The 21,847-nt window shown below is 42.2% G+C and overlaps 2 protein-coding genes across 2 annotated transcripts; one reads left to right on the top strand and one right to left on the bottom strand.

Annotated features, from left to right (window-relative positions):
• Positions 1-180: 180 nt before the first annotated feature.
• On the bottom strand, positions 181-7,021 carry LOC133909433 (protein BLISTER-like). The gene is made up of 13 exons (XM_062351862.1): positions 6,676-7,021; positions 5,654-6,296; positions 5,007-5,557; positions 4,130-4,249; positions 3,486-3,551; positions 2,948-3,058; positions 2,381-2,457; positions 2,044-2,111; positions 1,755-1,868; positions 1,489-1,670; positions 1,289-1,357; positions 938-1,093; positions 181-634 (listed from the first exon to the last, which is right to left on the bottom strand). Exons 1-13 carry the CDS (start codon positions 6,757-6,759, stop codon positions 557-559), a joined length of 2,319 nt encoding a protein of 772 aa, XP_062207846.1. The 5' UTR covers positions 6,760-7,021; the 3' UTR covers positions 181-556.
• Positions 7,022-11,349: 4,328 nt separating this feature from the next.
• LOC133910205 (regulatory protein viviparous-1-like) lies at positions 11,350-15,036 on the top strand. Its single transcript, XM_062352716.1, has 6 exons — positions 11,350-12,852; positions 13,036-13,128; positions 13,621-13,721; positions 14,356-14,402; positions 14,505-14,581; positions 14,800-15,036. Exons 1-6 carry the CDS (start codon positions 11,350-11,352, stop codon positions 15,034-15,036), a joined length of 2,058 nt encoding a protein of 685 aa, XP_062208700.1.
• Positions 15,037-21,847: the final 6,811 nt, after the last annotated feature.

The raw sequence follows: 21,847 nt of genomic DNA, 5'->3' as shown, positions 1-21,847 counted from the left end.
AAATCTTCCTAATTAGTTAATTAGTGCAGGCTGTTACACGCTACTTGAGGAATTTAGACCTCTAGTGACAATTAGCAAGTTTAGAGACCGAGGTCTGCGTTTTAAGATAGACACTGGATAGCAACGCATGACAAGTTTAAGGACCATTGATATACTTTACTCATATAAAACAATTACAGGTTACATATCCACCCTCACATAACATGGATATAAAACATATAATGGGTACAAAAGGATTTATTCTTTGAAGTTATTCTTTTCATTGCCAATACAAGGTCGCAGCTCCATACTGCAAGGAAGTCACCATGCATTTCATTTTCTGTAGAAAAAGAATGGTTACATCAAATGGCTCCAATATACAACTTCTCACCATGCTATCAGAAAAACCGGGCAAAAAAATTATAAAAAGACCTGTTTGGATAGAGGGGTTCTGGATCCAAATCCTTAGGATTTAGTTCACATTTGAACTAAATGCTAAAGCTCCTAGAGCAATCCCTTTCTTCTAAACAGGCCTTAGATGAAAGAAATATCAGGTATACTAAGATATCTATTTCCGTTACAGAAGTTTGCTGGTACGCCGCTTTGGACCTCCTGGGAAGAGCTTCATTATCCAGCCAAGCACCCGTTCGACAACCTGGGTAACATTCCGTGTCAAACAACTAAAAATAAACTCTTCAGGGTGATACAGATGTAACACAACATGCTCCTAGAGGCTAACAATATAAGAAAGCTCGGTTTCCTTAGCTCTAACTCTTATTCAAATAGGATAAAAAGAAACTCTGGAAATCATAACCTAGAACACAAGTTAGACACAACGTAAGATTTTCTTAAAAAGTATAAATCAAGGTGACAACACACAGGGAAACATTTCCAACAAGGATTATGTGATAAAATCAACTATCAACTTTCCGCTAGATACATGATGGCAAATGCTTACCTCATCTCCCTCATCAGCATACATTGTTGCATCATTGATGGAGCGTGTGTCAATTGGTTTTGCTAGGACATTCTCATTAGCCATCTGTTGAGAAGTTAATAGCTCAAGCCTCTGCGTCTGAATCTCCAGCTTTTGTGTCAGGTCCTTATTCAATTCCTTTAGGACATAAGAGTAAATTGCATTAGTAGATGCAGCGTTACAAAAGTAACACAAGGCAGACCTTGCTTTGCATATAGACCAGCAAACATATTTTCAATAGATAGAATCTTGATGTACCAGAACCCAGGACTTAATTATGTCATATGGAACAGGCATCTCATCAATATTGGTAAATGCTGCATATTACAATACCTTCAGCTTGGAGCAATTGGATGACTCAATTCTCAGTGCTCGCAGCAGCTCTTCTCTCTCCACTGCTAACTGCAAAGATGAAAAACACTAACATAATAACCATATAGCTTTTTACACCAAAAATCAAGGTAGCTGAGGTTATTTGGAAAATTTGATCAGTGTAATAAAAACTCTGGATTTCTGTACATCAAAGAGATTACCTCTGACATCAAGGAATTGATGTTGTCAATCATTCTAAGCTGATCATCAGGAATGCTAGATGAGACCTCTTCAAAAGAAGGAAAATCAGACATATTATTGGACCGCAAACCAGATGTTCCAGCATCTTCCAGTGTGTCGATGGTGCTGGTAAGGGTTTCTGAAGAGCTGATTTCCCCAGTATCTGAATAAACACATTTAAAGTCAGCCAGGAAAATAGTTGATATGCATTGATAGATGAAAGAATATAGTTGATATGCATTCACACCTAAATCCTCTGTTGCAGTTGATGCATCTCTTTTATCAGCTGAAGATTTATCTATAATGTTTACCTTCTCATTCACAGGATTGTTCCTCAATTTAGAGTGTAGGAGCTTCTTTTCTGTCCAAAAAGAAACACAAATTGGTGGATCCGTGCATGAGGCTAAAATGCACAAGGCACATCAATATGCATGCAAGATGTGAACACACACACAATAATTTTCTAGGATTAACTGAAATTTTCATGGGCAAATTGGGGAAAGAAGAGAACTATAGGTTGCAATAAAAAGATGCACCTTCTTGAAGAGCTTCAACGGCAGATTGAAGATGCTGGCGCTCCTTCTCTAGACTAGAAACTTTGCGCCTGTAGATGATCAATGAGAAATGTAAGGAAAAAAATAATATATTATCACTACCTGAAAGTCCAGCTATGTGTTCAGTAACTCATGTCATGTATTTTTTTAAGTTAAATATGATTCTCATGTGAATTTCAATAATTACTTTATTCTTTAGATCCGTTTCACTTATCATGATACGCAACAGATCTTGCCACTCTATCCTTCAAAAAGGTTGAGAAAAAAAAGCACTCATACAGCATGTGGCTTACTAAAGGAAGTAAGTTCAAAACTTCACCTGTATGAAGATATCTCAGAATGTAAACCTTCAACTTCCTTTTCAAGTTTTAACTCATTAGACCTCAGTTTCAGAGCCTGCAAGATAAATTAATAACTAAAGATATCAAACTACCACGAGGCAATGCTAAAAACTGGGCCTAATTTTATCAAAACTGCAGGCTAAATGCTAAAGCAAAACTGGCTCATGAGTATAAGACCACATAAACATGATCATGCCAAATAGCATACAGAGTGGGTGCGGGATGAGATATTCACAAAAAAAAAAGTTCATTAGGCATAAGAGTTCAACAACAAAGCAAACATAGAATATTGTGTACTACGATAAGATATGATGAACCATGACACTGGTAAAACCTTCACTTCCCAAGGCTTGCAAATTATAGGTTTAATTCCTGTGCTGCATGTGGATGGATGTTCCTATTTAATTGGATTTTTTCCAACAACATCACTGAGGTTTACGTACTTGACATACATAGCATACTCTAAACAATACACCATGCTACCAGGGTTGATTTTCAAGATGTTTCATAACGAGCGTAAAGTAAACAAGGAGATAGAAAAGCACCTTATCTTCTAATAGAATGACTTCGGCTGCAAGTACTTTTGCCCTCTCATCTGCAGCACTGCATTCTAGTTGTGCATTAGCATATTCGGTCCTGACAGACTCAAGCGCCAACTGTTGTACAAATAGGGTTAGTAAAGTAGCTAATAATAAGGATTCTAACGGTATATAAAGACAGACATTGTACTACAGAGATGATATCGACTCAATACTGACACATAACAGCACTAATCACAGAGATGATGCTTGAACTAGCATAGACATCATTGAAAAGTTAAACACAACATAATTGATCTTATGTATCAAGTGACAATCAATTCATAGCAAGCAGTTGTTATTATAAAATCACTAGAGTCATCAGCATACTTCAGCTCGTGAGCATGTCAAGCGCCAAAACACAAACATACTGTACATGCCAAGTACAAAATAGTGATCAAAATACAGAACACAATACTGATAACAGGAAATGTAATTACATAATCCTAAGATTGAGAATACTTTTTTCCAAATTTAGGTGCTAAAATGGTGGAGGAATCCTAACCAGTTGAGCTTGAATTTCATCCTGCAACCTCTCTATGTCAGATGTCAACTGGCTGATAATGTGTGCCTGATATTTGCAAATGGTGAAAAAAGAACCACACAGTACACTGATTAGTGATTAATAACGACTTGAAGCACATGTGTAATCAGCGATTATTCCATCCTTATAAACCAAGCTGTAATTTATAGAAGAAATTGGCAAACATTGATCAAGCAGTAGAGACAACAGTTATGTTAAGTCTTGGTGTTGCTTCGGTTTTAGTTTACCTTACAACACTGCTATTTCTAAGTTTAACACTTAACAGACATACTTAGTGCATATATTCTAACCAAGAATCCGAATCATTCAATAGATGAGAAACTTTGCAGGCAACCACTTTGCTTACATGTTATGCTACTGAATTTAATGGAGTGAAACATCAAAAAAATTACAGCAAAACTGGAATTTTGACTTTATAATCTACAATGTTATGGAAGAAACTAGTTTCAAAGTAAAGCAAACATTTGCTTTGTTGGTTACTAATATGATGGGTAAAATATCCCTCTGTTGAGGATTTCTGCCGGTCATCTGTGACAAATTTCATCATGATACCAAATCCAACTTCCAACTATTCTGACAATGCCATCAGGGAAATTTGCACGCACCTGTTGGTTGAACTTATCAGTTAATGCTGAGTTATCTGTGGCCAAAGTTTGTGCTAATTCTTGAGATTTCTCGAGAGTACGTTGTAAGGAGAACTTCTCTTTTGTCAAATCTTCAATGAGCTGGCAACCAAACCAGAGCAGCTATTAGTAGTATGTTCACAGGCCACAATAACAAACTATATATGAAAATGAAGCACACTATATTATGCAAAAAAATTAAGTGACTAATTTACAAATGCTATTTCAGAAACTTCAGAGAAAAAGGCTAGATGTGTCAAAATATACATATCCAATATCAAGGCAGTTAATTCCATATAATTGGATGTAATGTACCATCAGAAGTTTCAAGTTTGTATATACTATCAAAACATATGATAGCTATTAGGTCAAAATTATAAAGTAACATTCGTTAAGAGAACCTTAAGAATCAATAGTGGAGAGAGATTCTTTTTTTTTTTTACTTTTGGTACCCTTACAGAACGCAACTGGGAACATTTTCTTTATTCACCGGTTAGATATTCATGCGTGATTGGCATCAAATCAGACAATAATAGTAAACACCTAGGTTCTTTGTACAGAAAATAGTGTCCCAATATTATGTCCATTAGGGGTGCAAATTGGTGAGCCTAAAGGTCCCCATCGACCCTCTTTAGTTCAACTAATAACACTAATTTTCTGAAAACTTGCTCAATTTGAGAAAAAGTAGTGTTATTGGTTGAACTAAAGAGGGTAGGTGGGTACCCTTAAGTTCACCAATTTGCATCCCTAATGTCCATTGTGCAGTTTGACAATGACATGACAGCTTTGATCAATACAAGAATATCATATCCTCAAGGAAATACATATAACAAATTGGAAAATGTTTAACATTCATCACCTGCTCTAGTGCTGTGAAATCATCATCTTTCACATGAGTTGTGAAGTTTTGGAATGTTTGATTACCATGCTGCAGACTTGTTTCTTCTTTGGAAAGTGAGAAATCAGGAGGGCTGGAGTTGCCATTTGACTCCTTTTCATGATTATATTCCTGACTTCCTGATGTAAGATAAATATCCGCAACATTGTTTCCAGTGGATTGTTGATTTGATTGCTGCAAAAATGAACCCTGATAATTTGAATTGCTGAATAGTTGATTAGCCTTCGCAGGCTCCCCATATGAGGATTGAGCTGTTGGAGGGGCTCTTTGTACTCCAATAGAATCAAGAAAAGATGGCCTGGATCGCATGTATGTCGTTGGATAACCAGTTGACAGAAAAGGATCCAGTTTATCAAAATTAACAGGTGTGGAATCTGCTGCATTCCGAGTTATTCCAACATTTGTATCATGATCTACAGTGTCAGCAATCCTAGAATTATTGAAGGTACTGCCGTACTCCTGGCTGCTGGCATACACAGATTGCTCCACTTGGGAAGAGTCTTTGGAGGTAGCTACATAGGGCAAAAAGAAGGGGAAAGAGCCCCAGGTTCAAGTTAATTATCTGATAATGTAGTTTATGCAAATGAAAAATAAGGCCTCAAATTTACCTCGCAACTGACCAAAGATATCATTGTTTCTGGAGTAATCCTGAGTGTAAGAGCTTTCAGACTTTCCAAAAAGGGTGCTGGATGAATATGAACTAGATTGTTCGGTGTCACGTGCTTGACTCGATAAAGAATTTCTTCCCCAACTTGGCACGGTATCGGCAGAATAAGGTGAACCTAAACTGTTCGTGTTCCCAAAGGCGCTTACTTTAGATGTTGATTGATCCTTGTCCGGATTGTGCTCATCCCTTTTAAGGGCAGTGTCGCCTCTCCAGTTCTCATGATGACCATTAACAAGGTCGGCGAAGCTCAAGTTTCCATAGAACTTGCTTCCTCCATCACTAACAGCATCTTGCTGGGAGCTAAAATTAGTAACCCCAACTGAAGCACTTACACTAGCAGGACCATTTGACAGGAATTCTGCACCTCTGGAAGAACTTAATGGATCATTCTCATATACAGCAGATGGCACAGAAGACGTGCTTGCTATATTTGGCTCTACATCAGATAGCAGTCCGTCTCCTGAGCTAGCAGCAGTATTGGCAATTGGAGGGGGTTTCTCCACTACATCAGGAACAATTGGTTTTGCCTGCTCCACATAAGCGGTGGCCTTTTTCACCGCCTTCTTCTTGCGGAACTGCTCGAGCTGGATCAAAGGAAATAGAAAATCGTTATTCTAAAGACAACTTTTAGTTAAAATTGTGATGATTTAGCATTCGAGATTAGCTGAGGGCGCAGCGAGATCTAAACAGCTAAATTTCAATAGTTCCAAACTGAACCTTATCAAATGTGGCAAATTTTATGGCATTTGGCTTCTCTACAGCAAGCAAAACGATCGAATAAATTTGATGGCATTTGGCTTCTCTACCTCAAGCAAATTCGATTGAATGACACAGCAGTCATCGCGCTAAGCAACGCCACGACCCTAATTTATCTACGCCGTTCCCCAGACAGAATGCTCAATTAGCAATTGTGGGTGACCCAGAACTACATTTCTCGCAAGCAACAGGCAACAACGGACCTACCCGCTTCTTCCCGGCCTCGAGATGCTCCTTGCGCGACGGAGCGGCGGCGGCGGAGGACGACGACGACGCCTGCGCCGACGCCATGGCTTCCAGGTTCCCACCAGCCCAGCCCGACCCAAATCTCGGCGAGATCCCCCCGAATCGCCGGTCGCCCCAGCCGCCGATTCGATCGAGCCCCGGGGAGGGAGCGCGAGATCTGGCGACGGGATCGGGGGATTTGGGATGCGCGCTGCGCTGCTTCCAAATCCCCCTCCGCTATCCTTTTTTTGGTGCGTCGCCGTGCAGTCCGACCGGTTTGAGTTCCTGCCTTCTGTTGCGTCGTCGCGGTCGCTCGCTGGTGGTAAGCGGGCAAGGTGGTGTGTCGGGGAAGCAAATTAAATGAGGTTACATATTGTGCCTTATTCTTTTTTTTAATTCAGCCATTAAATTAAATAACAGATCATAATTTTACGGAAATTTTTCATAAGAAGATTTCATAAAAATTACTTTCGTGTCTCGGTGGCGCATTGTCCTTGCCAGTTTGGTTTCCGTTCATGACTATAGAGATTTATCAGCACAACTGTCTATCACGGTAGCTCCATCTTTCAATTGGTAGCAACTAGTGTTTCTTTAGCACGTTAATTGTTTATGACAATGTTAACAACAATTTTAAAGGTTGATTTATGAATTATGATAGTATAAACACAACGCATTTTGTGGTTGGTTGGAAGCACGTAAAATCTTCGTATCTTCTACAATTATATGTTAGCTGTTTTTCATGTAAAAAAATGTTTAGGTGTAAGCTAAAATACAAATACGTACCTAAAAAATAAATAATAGTTATGTTCCTCTCGACTATCAACATCATATTAATATCATCTTTTGCTCTACGGCTATATCATTTTATTTACTTATCACCTGCTACTCCTGAGGATATAAAGTTAGAAACAAGCTAGTTTCATTAGTCGAAAGGATATGCAACATTTAGCTCATACACATAAGATGCAAAGAACTTAAACTATTTTGTTCTCTTTTCAATTCTATTTCTCGTTCCTATTTCTTTTATTTTCTCTCATCTTTAACAACTTAATTTGAGGGGAATTGTGAAATGAAATGAGAGAAAATTACGTTCTGGAAGGAATGATTTTGAGAATTTTTTCGTGACGAAAACCGTAAAGAAAAACCGTTGAAACACTGAAGAAAACGAAAATACCTTCACGACGGGATTTTTGTTCCTAAAAGTAAACCGTTGGAGTAGTCTAAGAGATGAAACTAGACTTGAGCATGGGCTCGGCAGGGCAGGCTTCGGCCAGGATGACAAAAGGTCCAAAAACATTTGGGTCTAAAATGGCTGCTCAGACCCGCCCCTAAACTCCTTCTAGGTAACAATTTTGGGCCATGGTCGGCCCGGGCTCAAGGCCCGTACTGGACTGCTCGATGATTTTTAGTGCAAAAATAACCAAAATTAATGTTTCAGGCTAGGCTTAATTTTTTTGGCTTGCAACTTACTGCCTAAGCCCGCCCATAGCAACCAACAGGCCTGTCTAGCCAGGCCACAATCTGGCCGGACTCGTGCTTCTTTCGTGGCCGGCTTTTTTTGCTCAGGTCTAGATGAAGCGCATAGCATTCATGCAATTCCAAAAGTAAGTCGTTAGATATCGTACCATATGGTGTAACCAAATCTTTTACTTCAAGTACCTATGCACAAAACAATACAACTTATTACACAGATGTATGTATAGTTTCTTACTTCTTTGCTTCTTGGCGTCATAACCAACTTGCTTTTTCTTCACATGTAATAATCATATATAATCCAAATTTCTTTCAGTATACAATACATGAATGAAGTCTATTTGATACCACGAGCTTCCTCTGTCTATGCTATCCCTTGAGTAACTATGATACACAATGACGGACCCAGGGTCATGAATGAAGTCTATTTGATACCACGAGCTTCCTCTATCTATGCTATCCCTTGAGTAACTATGATACGCAGTGGCGGACCCAGGGTCCGGTGACCCTGGGCACCCGCCTAGTTTTTGCTTCGACTCGTCTCTGTACCTCTATATAGGCTACGAGAAAATTTGTGATTTATATCGGTTAAATTTTGAGCAAAGCTCAGTCTGCACGGGCACGGTTTGCACCTAGCCCAGGCTCCTGAAATTTCTGGACCCGCCACTGATGATACACTTATTTATGTAAAAAACAAAAAAAAAACAGCAGTGCTACCTACAATAAACAGCCTGGTACGTCCGTTATAGCAATTGTCATTGTATTATATCTTCTTTTCCTTGTCAGGAATGCGGAACATTTCTGTTATTTCGCCATGCTCCACGCTCCCTATGGTAACTGTTATTCACTTTACTGGTTTCTGGATATGAGTCGCCATATGTTGAATTGAAATTATTGGTGTATTCCGATCTCGCAGCTTTACTTTGTTACAGAGCAGTGGTGAATTTCGATAGGATTTTGTGACTGTCTCTTCTATTCCGCTATGGACAAGACGAGATAAACAAGTCGGAGTTCTAAAAACACACGGATCAAAAAGTCCCCGGGCGTGCTAGAAACGAGGACTAGTAGTTTGTATATCGCCAAGAGTAATTTAGAACCCTATTATCTTCATTTTACTAAATGGTTGTAATATATGTTCAACAAATTTTTATTATGCTTTTATCTAAGTTTGCATTGTCAACTTACAAAGATGCATGGTGTTATTCTATATGTGCTTTATCCCAGTCAATGACAGCCTGGCTGAACGACACTAGCCCACGTGTTAGCATATGTGTTAGTAACGCTGGCCGAAGAATTCGGCGATTTCACGCGAATTCAGCTGCAGTGATATATCTAACACATCGATAAAAAGTAACTAATTAATATCATCTTATTTTGCAAACACATCGGCGGGTAGGCCACAATACGTCAGATATGCAACAAACATCAATTATGTTCTATTATTATCAGATCTTGTTTCCAAAATGCAGTTGCAATAACAATGCCCGTTCTTATCTTTTGGTCAATAGAGAATTCAATGTTGTCAAACTTTGTAAAGTTTGACCATTGATATATTTAAATCTCTCTATATGAACATCGTACTAGTAGATTTCACTTCGAATTTCTTTCATGAGAATACTTATTAGTACATGTTAATGTACAGTCTTAAAATATAGTAGCCAAATATGCATCTTGTAGATTGTGAAAGATCAATAACGATAAGATATATAATTGAGAGAGTAACCATTTTGTTACGTGTATCTTTGTTTCGTTCGTGGAGATTGCATCCATCTTTCAGTAAATTGTTGTATTTACTAGTGAAAATTGAAAACTTTTATAAGCAGTAATTGCATGCCCTTCAAAATATCTTTATGTATACATAGCAAGAAGACCCTGTATATATCTATCTATCTAAAGTAAATTTTACAAAACTATAACTACTCATACCTTTACAACACAAAACTATAATTTTTAAGATCTATTTCACAAAACTATAACTAATTATGTTATTAGTAACGTAAAACTACAACTTTTAATCTGATCTCACCCGTCAACTAGATTTGTGAAATTTACTCATCTATCTAATATGTTCGTCATACTTTCTAAGCACATTTATGGATCAACCTTTTTGAGCAGAAAAGACTAGGAAAATACAATACAAAGTGCCAAAGATGAAGTGAGAGCCCTTTATCAGTTCTAGACTTCTAGTGCATAAGAGTTTTGTCATTCAAACAATTTTTTTTCAGGAGTTATTCTAAACAAAATTTGAGGGAAAAAAATCTGAACTAAAATATTACGGGTCCTTGCAACGTTCCCAACAAGAGCAGACGTTCTCCGGCTGCCGATGAGCTGTCCGCTGCACGTCTCTCATGCACGCCAACGCTGCAAGGCTACGGCCAATGGTAGAATGCCATGTCGTCCTGACACTGGGGCCCGCACACAGGTCACGAAAGACTCACTCGTGTAATCTTCACGCGTGCGCGTAGAGAAACTTCTCCGTCTGCGCACAACCTATCGGTACTCTACGAGTCTCCGTCCGTTGGATCTTGTGGAGTTTGCATCGGACGAATATCAATCGTTCCAACATGCCGCCCTCAGTCGGCGCCTCAGCGACTCGGACATCCTACGGCGCCAAAACCGCTAGGCGCACGCTGTTCTCCGCACGACCCGATGGTTCGTCGGCCCCGCATTTCATAGGCACAGCCAAGCATGTGCGTTCATTTCCGTTTCTGGAGCGGTCAAATTAGCACGCGCCGAAGTCTTTCGCCAACGTCACCAACACGTCACGCTGACCTGTGGGGTACCATGGCCGGCCCGGCTGTCATTGACCCGGGAACATGCAGAGAGAACTACCACCCACCATGGTTAGGGCAGATTGAATGACGGATGGGTCCAAAAGAAACTGGGCCCACTGCTAGTGAGGGAGGATAAGGGTCCGCCGAGGGTGAGAAGTAGGGTGGCCGAGGAGAGGTTGGCGTGGGCGGTGGAGCGCTCCCCACAGCCCCCGGCGGCCGCCACGTGTGTCACGCAGCCGCATTCTCGCTTTCCTCCTCTCTCTCCTCCCTCTTCCCCCCCCCCTCCGCCTCCTGCTTCCCTGTTCATCTCCTCAGTAACTGCACCCACTGACCCTCACACCTGCACACAGAGAGACGGCGAAGACATACACCATCTCTCTCTCCTCTCTCTACCTCCTTGTCTCTCTGCATGGACGCCTCCGCCGGCTCGTCGCCACCGCACTCCCAAGAGAACCCACCGGAGCAGGGTAGGGGTCGCGAGGAGGACCTGACGGAGGAGATCGGCGGGGAGGCGGCGGATGACTTCATGTTCGCCGAGGACACGTTCCCCTCCCTCCCGGACTTCCCGTGCCTCTCCTCGCCGTCCAGCTCGTCGTCGTCGTCGTCCAACTCCTCCAGTGCCTACACCAACGTGGCAGGAGGGGCTGGCGGCGCCACCGGCGAGCCCTACGAGCCGGCCTCGGCGGGGGAAGGGTTTGATGCGCTCGAGGACATCGACCAGCTCCTCGACTTCACGTCGCTCTCTGTGCCGTGGGACTCCGAGCCGCTGTTCGCCGACGTTGGCATGATGATAGAGGACGCTATGTCCGCGCCGCCGCATCCGGTGGGCGACGGCAGCGGAGAAGGGAAAGCCGTGCTGGAAGGGACGGGGGTAGAGGAGGCCTGCATGGATGCGGCGGCGGCGGGGGATGACCTGCCGCGGTTCTTCATGGAGTGGCTCACGAGCAACCGTGAAAGCATCTCGGCCGAGGATCTCCGCAGCATCCGCCTCCGCCGCTCCACCATCGAGGCCGCATCCGCCCAGCTCGGCGGCGGACGCCAGGGCACCATGCAGCTGCTCAAGGCCATCCTCACCTGGGTGCAAAATCATTACCTCCAGAAGAAGCGCCCTCGCGACGCGATGGAGGACGCGGCGGGCTCGCATGGCCACGGCCACGGCCAGCTCGCGAGCCCGGGCGCCAACGCCGGCTATGAGTTCCCGGCCAGTGGACAGGACATGGCGTCTGCCGGCGGCACATCCTGGGTGCCCTACCAGCAGCCCTTCACGCCACCTGCTTACGGCGGCGAGGGCATGTACCTGAGCGGCGCCGGCCAGTACCCTTTCCACCAGCAGACCAGCACGAGCAGCTTGGTCGTGAACAGCCAGCCGTTATCCCCGCCGGCGGTGGGCGACATGCACGCGGCGGTCGGTGGAAACATGGCCTGGCCACAGCAGTTCGTGACGTTTGCTGGCGCTTCCACGGGCTCTTACCCTATGCCGCCCGTCGTGCCGCAGCCGTTCTCCCCCGGGTTCGCCGGGCAGTACCCCGGCGGCAACGCCATGGGCCCCCAGCGCATGGCAGCGGCAGGGGTGGAGGCCTCCGCGACCAAGGAGGCCCGGAAGAAGCGCATGGCGCGGCAGCGGCGCCTGTCCTGCCTGCAGCAGCAGCGGAGCCAGCAGGTGAACCTTGGCCAGATCCAGATCTCCGTCCAGCCGCAGGAGCCGTCCCCTCGGTCCACGCACTCGGCGCCGGTCACGCCGTCGGCCGGTGGCTGGGGATTCTGGTCGCCGAGCAGTCAACAGGTTCAGAACCCACTCTCCAAGTCAAATTCCTCAGGGCCGGTGCAGCAGGTGCCCCCGCCGGAGGCAGCGGCGCCCGGTGCTCGGCAGGAGGAGAGCCCCCAGCGCTCCACAGCCTCAGATAAAGGGCAGGTGCATGCATGCAGAGCTTGACATCGCTATCTAGCACGAGATCTGAATTCTGAACCGATCTCTTTCTTCTGTTGCTCCTGATAGACATGTACACGTCGCTGTCTAGCAATGGAACACGCATGCGGATTGATCCGTGTTCCGCCGTTGGTTGGTCATGCATCTGATGAACATTTGCGCATGCAGGGCAACAAGACGGACAAGAACCTGCGGTTCCTGCTGCAGAAGGTGCTGAAGCAGAGCGACGTCGGGAGCCTCGGCCGCATCGTTCTCCCCAAAGTGAGACAGACGCCACACTCTCTCGATCTACCCCACTTGCACACACAAATACTCCAACATCGCGCATCCATGCATCCACTTGTGGATCTGTTTGTCCCTTGATTAAATTAAATTGGTCATGGACGGACGCATAAAAACTCGAAGCTCTTCTTCAGATAGATGGTGTTTTAGATTGTAAAAACTGTATTCTAATCAAAATCTAAAAGCTGAAACAAACAGCTGGATTGTGATCATAATCCAAAAGCTGAAACAAACAGGTGGTTGTAAAAGCTGGATTGTTACAATCTAGGTGTTGAATTATAACAATCCAGCAATCTACCTTCCACTAGATTGTAATAATCCACAATCCAATTTCTTATAATCCATAATCTATAAGCTACTTTTCACAATCTACAGCTGAAACAAATAGAGTCTAAGAAGCAGTCGCTTGTACCAGTGCAGTGGTTTCACATTTCTCCTAAAAAGTGTCTATTTTTCTTTGGACGATTTCAGAAGGAAGCGGAGACACACCTGCCGGAGCTGAAGACGAGGGATGGCATCTCCATCCCCATGGAGGACATCGGAACATCGCGGGTGTGGACCATGCGGTACAGGTGAGTTGAGTGATCAATAGATGATGGATTTGTGGTAGCTTTGTTCTTTCAAAATTACTACTACTACAACAACAAAGCCTTTGTTCTTTCAAAATTAATCTTGCAAAATCTGGAGAGGGGTGGGAGTGGGGATTGATTTCATTCCATTGTTGTATTTTTTTTTTGGGTCACGGTGCTTTGTATTCAGCTCGTTTCTGTTACTCTTAGCACAAAGATGCACAGCTCTTGGACATTACCGGGAAAAAGGATTTGGGATAGCGGAGCATCATGCATGAGTCCCACTTATTCTTGGTTAATTTGGGACACAGAGTGCACCACTGGGCCAGAAATAGTAAATGACATGAGTAGGGCATCACTGTGGGATGTTCCCTTTCCCAATTGGGCAAGTGGGTCATATGAAATTATGAATGAATATACGATGGGGTCTGGGACTGGGCTCAAATTGGTAACATCTCGTCTTGCATGCTCTACGTCAATGCAAAACGAGTTCTCGGCATGCAAATAAACACGTTTCTTCAGTACTAAATCATATATGATCGGGTGATAATTTGTTTATATAATGGCTCTCTTTGTGAAAAAATATGATAATGGAGTACTGTTGACAGTGACATGAATATCTTTTGCATGCACGCAGGTTTTGGCCCAATAACAAGAGCAGAATGTATCTTTTAGAGAACACCGGTAAGAGGGGAATTGACTTTAACTTTTATCGTCCAATTTAATCATACTTGAAATAAATAAAAAATCGTGGTTCTCAAACAGCGTGTTGCTTGAACATTGCAGGGGATTTTGTTCGCTCCAATGAGCTTCAGGAGGGCGATTTCATAGTCATCTACTCTGATGTCAAGTCGCGCAAATATGTAATGGTCGCCCCAAAGTTGTTGTTAATTCTAAATTGAAGTCAATTTTCTGTGGTCTTGAGAGCCACACGATCAGCCCTAGCCCGTAGCAACCAAACAGCTTCAAACTGTAGTATAATTTGCATGCCACTGTTTGTCTTTGGATGATCAATTAAGTAGCTGCTTTGTTCCAGCGATGCACTTTATCTCATCTAACCTGAAACCCTTTCCATCAACAGCTGATACGGGGCGTGAAGGTAAGGCCGACGCAGGAGCAAGGCAACGGTTCCGGCGCGGTAGGCAAGCACAAGCACGGATGCCCAGAGAAAGCTGGTGCTTCAGGTGTGGCGGAAGACGGCGGCGTCGATACCGCCGGCAAGCCTGACAGCGGCCCCTGCAAGGGGAGGTCACCGCACGGCGTGCGGCGGGCTCGCCAGGGTACCGCCTCCACGAGCCAGATGGCCGTGAGCATCTGACGGACGGCCTCCGATCCACCATGGATCTCCGAAAGCTAGCTAGCTCCACCATGTACCTGCTGATCAAATGCTCCGTTGCGTTAAGCGGGTAGCGTGCTAGGGGTTGATATTAAACTAGCTACCTGTGACGCTAAAAGTGCATGCTTTCATTTGCTGGACCTGTTAGTCTTGTACATGCATCAGCATACGGTACCTGAATTGTGTCGTGCCATTCGGCTAACAAGCAAGAACTTGGCTTGGTGTTATGATCGACGCTGCCCCACCTTTGCTAATACTATCATCTGCATGGCTCTTGAGCAAGTACCATGGAAGTATAGTAGCGATGAAAGAGCAATAATATTGGAGGTGAATAGGTATTCTTGAAAATTTGAACATAACGAATTAAATAGAATCTGGAATTTTCAGATTTAATCTTTAACTTTCGGTCTTATCCGAAAGTTTCGGGCTCAATCCAGATATTCCGATCACAGAGTACGAAACTGAAATTAAACTACACCTAATGAGTTCTAGCTTAAACCAAATGAAGTCGTCTATTTCAAAAGATGATTCAATGCAGATCCACGGAGCACCTGTAGTCAATTTCACATGAGCAAGTAGATCAAGCAAATAGACACAAGTAGAAAGCAAGAACTCAAGAACATTCAAACCAAGAGAGGAGATATGTGATTTGTCTCCCGAAGTTTGGATATTTCCATTTGAGATTCTTACGTCTCTATTGAGGAGCTCCCAAAAGAGTTGGGTCTCTTTCAATCTAAATCCTCACCAAGACAACACCAATGTGTCACTTGGATTTACTCTTGATTTCTTCCCTTGCTAAGGCAAAATCAGGACCTTCATAAACTTTTTGCGGCACACCACAAGCTTGAGTGCTTGTTGGCGACTTCTAGCTGTCTAGGAGACCTTGATCTCTAAGGGTAACAAACGCAATCGAAGATTTGCTTACTATAAAGTCAAGTGCTTGAAGATGGAGTTTAGCTCACTTGCACTAAATCTCTCAACACAACTCACTTCACTTCTCAAATCTCACACTAAATTGGAGAGAAAATAGCTCAAATGACCTTGGCTATGAGTATATTCGTGGGGAGCACTAGCAGCCCTCAAAGGAGGGGCGAGGAGGGTATATATACCCAACCCCTCAAAACTAGCCATTACAGAGCATTCTGGCATAACCCGAAACTTTCAGGTCATGAGTCGGAACTTCCGACATCGATTGAAAAGTTATTGTTGCACCAACTCTTCTATTTAACAATTAAACAAACTCGTAAACTTCCAGTTTACTTAAGAAAACCAACACCGAAAGCTTCCTTCCGGGTTGAACCCGAAACTTCTAACTAACTCAGAACTTCCGGTCCAAAACCGGAAACTTCTAGTTTACACGAGAAAACCAACACCAAAAGCTTCCTTCCGGGTTGAACTCGAAACTTCTAACTAACCTGGAACTTCTAGTCCAAAACCGGAACTTCTGAGTAACCAAGTTAAAAACTAGATTCCCGGTGTTCACTGGTGTTTTGTTCTCTTGCTTTTGGGTTGGTTAAATACTCTTGAGCACTAATATATGAACAAAACTATCAACGTTGCATCTCTCTTAATTGTACGATATCCATACACTCAATTTAAAATAGAAAAAACTATACCAATAAGAATACCCTCATGCCATCTTCTTTCTTCAACTTGAGGAGTGCCAACGTTAAAGTCATTTCGTCATTGTGACTATTCACCTGATCAAGACTCATTGAGCATATTAAACCCATATCATTTATACATTTGTCTTGAGCAATGTCCACTTTAGATTTTGGCTTGATATTCATCAACTCATAAAGTTTAGCCTCTTCTATATCTTCAAGCCATCTAATGTCCTTCAATATATGAAGTTTAATATTTACTCTTCACTCCATGTCATCTTGTATTCTTTATGTGACTCATGCGAATCACTCATAGCTTCCTATGACCTAGCACGATACATTGGCGCAACGCCTTCACTCACCCTTCACCATCGCATTGGTCCTTCGGTGTCAAGTCCTTTGCTTGTCCTTCACAATCGGATGGTTCATCGCAACCGGGTATTATTTGACCTTCATCGTCTTATCAAAAAAAGCCACTTTGTATCCAGCATCTTCAATCTCTTCACTTTATCATTTAATCATTATTCAATCTCTAGAAGCTCAATGAAACTCTCTTGATAGCTTTTCATGCACTAAGCATGAAAGACTTCTCTTTTCACATCATCTTCATATAGTTCACCACCAAGACATCAATCTCAAGCATCAAACATATAAGTTGTCTCATAAACTTGTCTTGATCTTGCTCTTTCAACTTTACATATTGAATATCTTACCTCAACTCATGTCTTCTTATATAATTTAACCCTAACTCACTCTAAAGTACACCCATAAAATATATTTGACAATTGTATATCTTCACTTGATAGTTTTCATTCACTCTTATTGTCAATCTTCGTATAGAACCTAACTCTATTCACTCTCAATCACATAGTATATGGATTAGTCTATAAAACATAATTGATAATTTTATACTTTAAGTTACTTGATCTTCACAAATAACTTGACATTCATTTTTATTATCAATCTTTATGTGAAACCTAACCCCACTTACTCTCAAGCACATAGCACATGAGTTATTCCATAAAACACAATTGACAATCTCATACCTTTAGTCACTTAATCTCTACACGTGACTTTGCCTTTATGCTTCTTATCAATATTCCCGAACTTCTCCTTTATCTCACAAAGGAGAAGTAATTAATTAGCAATAATTTTTAATATAGTTGTTAGTCTATATATATTATAATTAATTATCAATATCATATTCAGGGACTAGATAAACCTTTAAGCGATCACCCGATCAGTGATATATCAGTATTACGTACTTATGTGGGGCTTGTTCGGTTTGCTACAAATATTAACCAATTTAGGGCCTGCTAGGTTTGCTACCGACACGAACCAAATCAAATATCAGCGATACCGCCGATATTTTGCTGCCATTTAGATTTGATATCAGAGTTTGGTAATGTTCTAAAAAATTCAGTAACACCAACTACATCTTCTATCGTGATTCGACTCAAATCAAATATTGACAACACCGTCGATATTTAGATGCTATTTAGTTTATTGCAAATTTAGCTGATATTTAGTTTAGCATAGAATGGATATTGATAACGCTGTCGATTTTTAGCTGCTATTTGGTTTGGTATAGAGCTTTCAATGGTCAAGGAAATTCGGTAACATTTAGCATCATACCTCGGCGATCTAATTAAGAATAGGGAAATTGTTCGTCAGAATTTTGGCCCAGATATAATCCAAACGGACATTCTTTTTGCCAAAGTTTAACTACACCAATTTTTTAGCTTGACTTATTTGTGGAATGTACCTAACAACCCTTATAATTATGCCATGTCAAGGGAAAAAATACCAGTGACAAAATAGGCAAAATTAACATATGGGCCAAAATGAATGGCTACATTTCTTTCTTTGTTTCTGTCATTCTTTCTTTCTTGCGAAACACACATAGCTTTTTTTTCCCCGAAGCATAAATTTAGCTGCTATTTAGTTTGGCGCAAACCAAATATTGACAACACCGTCAATAGTTAGCTGCTATTTAGTTTGGTGCAAAAGCAAATACTGACAACACCTTCGATATTTAGCTGTTACTGTGGTTTGATATCAAAGCGTGGCAATGCTCCAAAAAATTCATTAACGCCTAGCATCGCGCCTCGACGATCTAATTAAGAGTGTGGAAATTGCTTGCCCAAAACTTGGCTCTGCTAAGATTTGGTCCGGCTATAATCTAAACACTAATTTTCTTTTACCAAAGTTTAACTACACCAAAATTCCAGCTTGGCTCATTTGTGGCATGTACCTAACCGCCCCTGTAATCTGCCATGTTAAGGGGAAAAAATTATCAGGGACAAAATAAGCAAAATTAACATATGGACCAAAACACAGGGCTATCTTTCTTTCTTTCTTTCTTTCTTGCGGAACATACATAGCTTCTTTATTTTTCTTCCTGTAACATACATGGCTAGGTGTAAAATACTCGTATCATAAGCTAGTTCGCGTTGCTACCACGGGCATGTAGCTGATCTTGTTAAGTTTGACTATACATATCACGTATAACCTGGTTGCATATTCCTGCCGCTGCTAGATTCGTCATCTGGACTGGACGCGAATCACCATGCATGGACGAAACTAGCTTGTTTGCGCTTTCTTGTGCTTTTCTCGTGGCGCAGGCTGTCTAGCGCCGAGGCGTCGCCACGTACGTGCGGCGTTGGTGTGGAAATACTACGTTGGTCCGGTTTGGTACGGCTTGTACGGCTGGTGTTTCTGCACAATTAATTTTCGGAAGAATTTTAGGAAAAACATATTCTGATTTTCCTAATTGTATAAATTATTCTTAAAATCGGTTGTAGAATTCTAACGTTTGCCATAGCTTCTACGAAATGCTTAGAATCTATAAACAGAAACGGTGACAAATAGAGCCGTTATGGCACACTCTGTTTCGTCGGGCTGATATTATAAACTAGTGTACTAGCCATGCAGTTACGCCATCTCTCTCGCTGCCACATGCCACCTTAGACGCTTGACATGACAGGAAGCGACTAGGATTGTGGGGTTGGAGAGCTCCTACATCGTTGATGACGGGCCAGTCAGGTTTTCGATTAAGTTTGTCATATCTAAGTTTAATTAAATATGGCTCCATATCTAAGTTTAATTAAATATGGTTTGTCATAAGTGTATGATATGAGATCAAGGGTTAATAAAATATGACTTATTATAATTATAGTAATCAACCAAACAATTATCTTAAAATATATAGTGTGACTAATCTTAAATGTGACAAATTTAGATACAAACTAAACAGACTCGAAGCTTCAAAATTCATCTCACTCCCACATCATAGCGTTGCTCGACTTGTTTTTTCTTCACACCTCCTAAATTCTAGCAACCTGAAAATGAAAGGGTCTCTTAGGCGCTCGAATTAGGGGGTTAGGGTTCAGAGTGCCGGATTTAGAGGGAGGCTGAGGATGTGGCCGAATCATCGGTGGTTGAGGCATGGCGATGCGGTGAGGCGACGGTGGCGACGTCAGCGTCGCGGGCGGTGGGCGATGAGGGAGCGCAACGACAGATTGGTTAGCTCAATGACGGTGATGGTGGGCGCAGATCCAGCGGCAGGAGAGCCATCGGAGGAAAGTAGTGCGGGAAAGTATTGTGGGAGGAAGAAACAGCCGGCAAGAAAGAAATGTATGGAGGAAGAAGGTGAATCCTAACCACTCAGTTTTGGACAATTACAATAGAATCTGACGTAGTTTGTTGCTAAAAATAAATAAAAATAGATGCACGTAGTATAACACCACCCTTCTTTTCTTCTGTGCATAGCAATGACTTCTCTCTCCAGATTAAGGCCACCTCTAGCAGCGCCTGCAAAATGGATTGATATCACTGTGCAGATCATTTTGCTGCTCGTCTGGAGCTGTATTCGTCTCCAACGGATCCCGCTTCCACTGCTACAGTGTTGCGGTCATGACACTGTAGCAGCGGGTGGGAGGTAAATTTGCCGATGGTTCAGAGGAGCGGCAACACTGTTCTCTGAGTATGTTTGTGGGTCCGAAGGGATGAGTAGAATAATAGAATGTAGGAAATAGGATAACTACTGGAGATGAAAAAAATAGAAGATACTGTAATAGTATTAGAGGATGCTGTAATAGTGTTATAGTGGATAAAATTTAAAGTATCTACTAAGAATGATCTAAGAACTACAGCTGAATTAACCATCTCACTTTTCTACCATCCCCTACAATCTCTATCCCTCATTTTACTTGCAGGTGAGACCATATCTCAGCTTTTGGAGGAAGCATCGGTGCATCACCGGTTTCTGATTTTTTTTTATAACAAGCACCGAACACACAATGGCAGGTATCGGTTACAGAAGGCCAAAATTGCTTTCAAGCACCGGCTGGCCTGCACACTGTGGGTGGCCTGATGATCGATCGCGCCCATCGGGGCGACCAGGTGTGGGAGTGTTTTATGTTCCCTTTTGGATTTTTTTTTTGGTTTTTTGCTCCTCTTTGTCTGAGAATTAAAGATTCAAATCAAGGTGTGTGTGATCGTAAAGGATAAGGCAATGACGTGGCTGTTCGGTGAGTTCTGGAATTGGTGACGTGTTCTCGTGCCAACAAAGAGATGTGCACTAGAAGAGTAGTATAGCGAGGTCCCGTACACGTAGCTATTGCTTAGTGTAGGTTAATACTTCTTGGGAAAATAAAGGCTTGTCCTCAAGAATAACATTATGCACTCTCTTCAGAACCCATGAACTGAAGAGGAATATACATGCATGTATAGGTTATATATACTACTTCATGGATCTATGTACTTCGATGCATTCACGAAGCTTATATCACCCAGAACGTCATACGCAGCAGTTTCCGATCTCTACTGTGGAACATACTTCTAGTTCTAGCAGCAATTCCCAAATAACAGCAAAGCCAAGTGTATGCATGTACAGCACGCATACCAGTCTACACCCATGCAACAAGAACATCTGACGAGATCGAGTGAGTGCCATACACAAATCTTTGTCTGTTACAAGCAATAGTAGATCTTTCTTTGTATCTTGTCTACTAGGAAGAGCTAGCATAAGATATTTGTCTGTTGTAATCAACTCGAAATTTTTGCGAATATAATGAAATCACTAATACGCATTTGTCAGTGAATTTTATCGCTCAGCTAAGTAACATTAACTAGTATAAGGCAGTAGAAATATACGATCAAACTTGTAAAAGGCACTTAAGTCTACG

The sequence above is a fragment of the Phragmites australis genome, chromosome 2 (genome assembly GCF_958298935.1).
Source record: "Phragmites australis chromosome 2, lpPhrAust1.1, whole genome shotgun sequence".
NCBI lineage: Eukaryota > Viridiplantae > Streptophyta > Magnoliopsida > Poales > Poaceae > Phragmites > Phragmites australis.
Note: the sequence above shows the minus strand (reverse complement) of the source record. Positions and strands in the feature narration are given on the sequence as shown.